The 2,207-nt window shown below is 31.4% G+C and overlaps 1 protein-coding gene across 1 annotated transcript; it reads right to left on the bottom strand.

Moving 5' to 3' along the window:
* Positions 1 to 392: 392 nt before the first annotated feature.
* LOC110797127 (basic blue protein-like) lies at positions 393 to 1,999 on the bottom strand. Its single transcript, XM_022002222.2, has 2 exons — positions 1,712 to 1,999; positions 393 to 886 (listed from the first exon to the last, which is right to left on the bottom strand). The coding sequence occupies exons 1-2, from the start codon at positions 1,890 to 1,892 to the stop codon at positions 690 to 692; spliced, it is 378 nt and encodes a 125-aa protein (XP_021857914.1). The 5' UTR covers positions 1,893 to 1,999; the 3' UTR covers positions 393 to 689.
* Positions 2,000 to 2,207: the final 208 nt, after the last annotated feature.

Below are 2,207 nucleotides of genomic sequence, written 5' to 3'. Positions count from 1 at the left end.
TTGAGCATCCAAATGGTTACTCTAAAGCGATGGATATTTGGTGAACTAACTTTCAGAATATAGGTATTTCGTGAAATAAGTTTAAAAATAAGGGTATATAGTGAATTTGGTTTTTGCGCTAAAGGAGCACAAGTGTTTGCCCTATTTTTTTCAAAGTATTAAAGTCGATTGATCTTGAATTTTAAGTTTTTCACTAATAAGAAATATTAATATTGTTATGGTGAAATATTTATGTTTTAAGTCGTGTTTTGAAAATCGTAGAAAAGTAAAATGGAGCAATTTTATGGAAGAAAGAACTAATGAATACCAAAAAGGCTAAAAACTTAACATTCTAATGAACATGAACTTTCTTTACAATAGTAAATTATTTATAAGGATATATATTATCATGATTTGCAACAAAATTGTAATTATTATTATTTGCAAATTCGAATACAAGGTAATTAATTAAGATAATTATTTATGGTAATCACAACAGTGGTTAACCACATCTAGTATACGTCACTTGGTCATATGTTAAAAGGGACGACAATGTTATAACTCACCACCTAGCTTGCAAAACTAGTTCCTTTTGGAGTTGAACAAGTTTGGAAAAACTATTTTTTCCCAAATATATTACTCCTTATATACTCATGGACACTTTATCCTTAAATTAATTTACTAACTAGATTTTCCCTAAAAGAAATTAATTAGGATGCATTAACAGCGATCTTGACCCCGTTGGTGCAGTGGGCAGGGAAAGAGCAGATGAAATAGTTTGGACCTGAGGCCAAGATGATTTTCTCATTTCCAGTTTGGGAAACTTTTCCTGTTGGATCATAGCATTTATCATAACCCTCCTTACTCACCACTACCACATTGTGCCTTTCCTTATCATAATTAAATGCTGCAAAAATAACATCACATTTGTCAACAACAATTCCTTAATCAACTTGATCAAACTCAATAATCCGTAATTAATTAAGCATGATTAAATTTTGTTGCAACGATTTTGGATAACAATAAAAATAATAAAACACGAGCCTAGATTTTATTATTGTACATTTGCGCATTAAAATGAATAACGTCAAAAGTAAAATAGATATTGGGAAATATGCAACATTAAGTACCAGGATGGATTTTACTTTGGATCCATGATGTGGGTAGGATTGGATCGTATGATGGTAAGATCGGAATAGAGGCAATAATTTTTATATTCCATGTTATTAATTGGTTACACCTTATATATTGTAGTTCAAGTGAATCGATACGATGTGTCGAACTAGGTTGTTGGGACTAAATTTAAGTTATGATTAATTTCAAATATTAATTGTTAAATTATAGGAATTTGTTTGATTATTTTAGGTATTATTAGTAACAATAATATAATACTTCTAATGACGCTGATTATGAACTATTCAGTAATTTAGATTGTAAAAGTTATTTATTATTTTGAAAATCGGTGTGTGTTGGATTGAATTGATGGATCGTACAATTATAGGATCGTGTTAAGATCTCACCTATCCAAAGGGGGATAGTGAGATCCTATGTACCTAAGATTTGCATCGATGACGTATTTTTTGAGCATGGATCGTAGGATCACAAGATCGAAAGTTTAACAACCATGGAATCATGGTAGGACAGGTGTTTAAGTCTTTAATAAGACTCGGCATATGGTAATACTCTAATACATTAATGTTGAAATGCAAGGGAGAAAAAAAGGAACACTGACCTAAAACATCACCAGCTTTGAATGACTTTCCTTCGGGCCAATTTTTGACATTAAAGGTCCAACCATTAGCGTCGCCTACGGTGAAAACAGTTGCATATGCAGGCTTGGTAATAGTTAGAAGGCACAATATGCCAACTCCAAGCAACAAAACTAGTTTTGCACTGACAATTCCCTGAGCCATTTCAATTTAAGGAGAATTTCTAAACAAATATTGGAGAGAAAAGACAGGAAAGAGATTAGATAGAGGCCGCGATAGAATTGAGTTACGCACTTTCATGTGTAAATTGGGATTTAAGAATTAATTTATAGGGGTAGGGAACTTGATCAATTACATTTATCTGTATTATTAAAGCAAAGTCGAATTTATGAGAGGCCTCTAAACCTTCCAACACTCACCTCCCATGCTTTGGTTAAAAAAAGAAAATCTAATAACATTTGAAAAATAAAGAATTAAATATCTATATTAAATAAAAAGTCAAATCAATAAGATGCCTTC

This window comes from Spinacia oleracea, chromosome 3, assembly GCF_020520425.1.
Source record: "Spinacia oleracea cultivar Varoflay chromosome 3, BTI_SOV_V1, whole genome shotgun sequence".
NCBI classification, from domain to species: Eukaryota; Viridiplantae; Streptophyta; class Magnoliopsida; order Caryophyllales; family Amaranthaceae; genus Spinacia; species Spinacia oleracea.
Note: the sequence above shows the minus strand (reverse complement) of the source record. Positions and strands in the feature narration are given on the sequence as shown.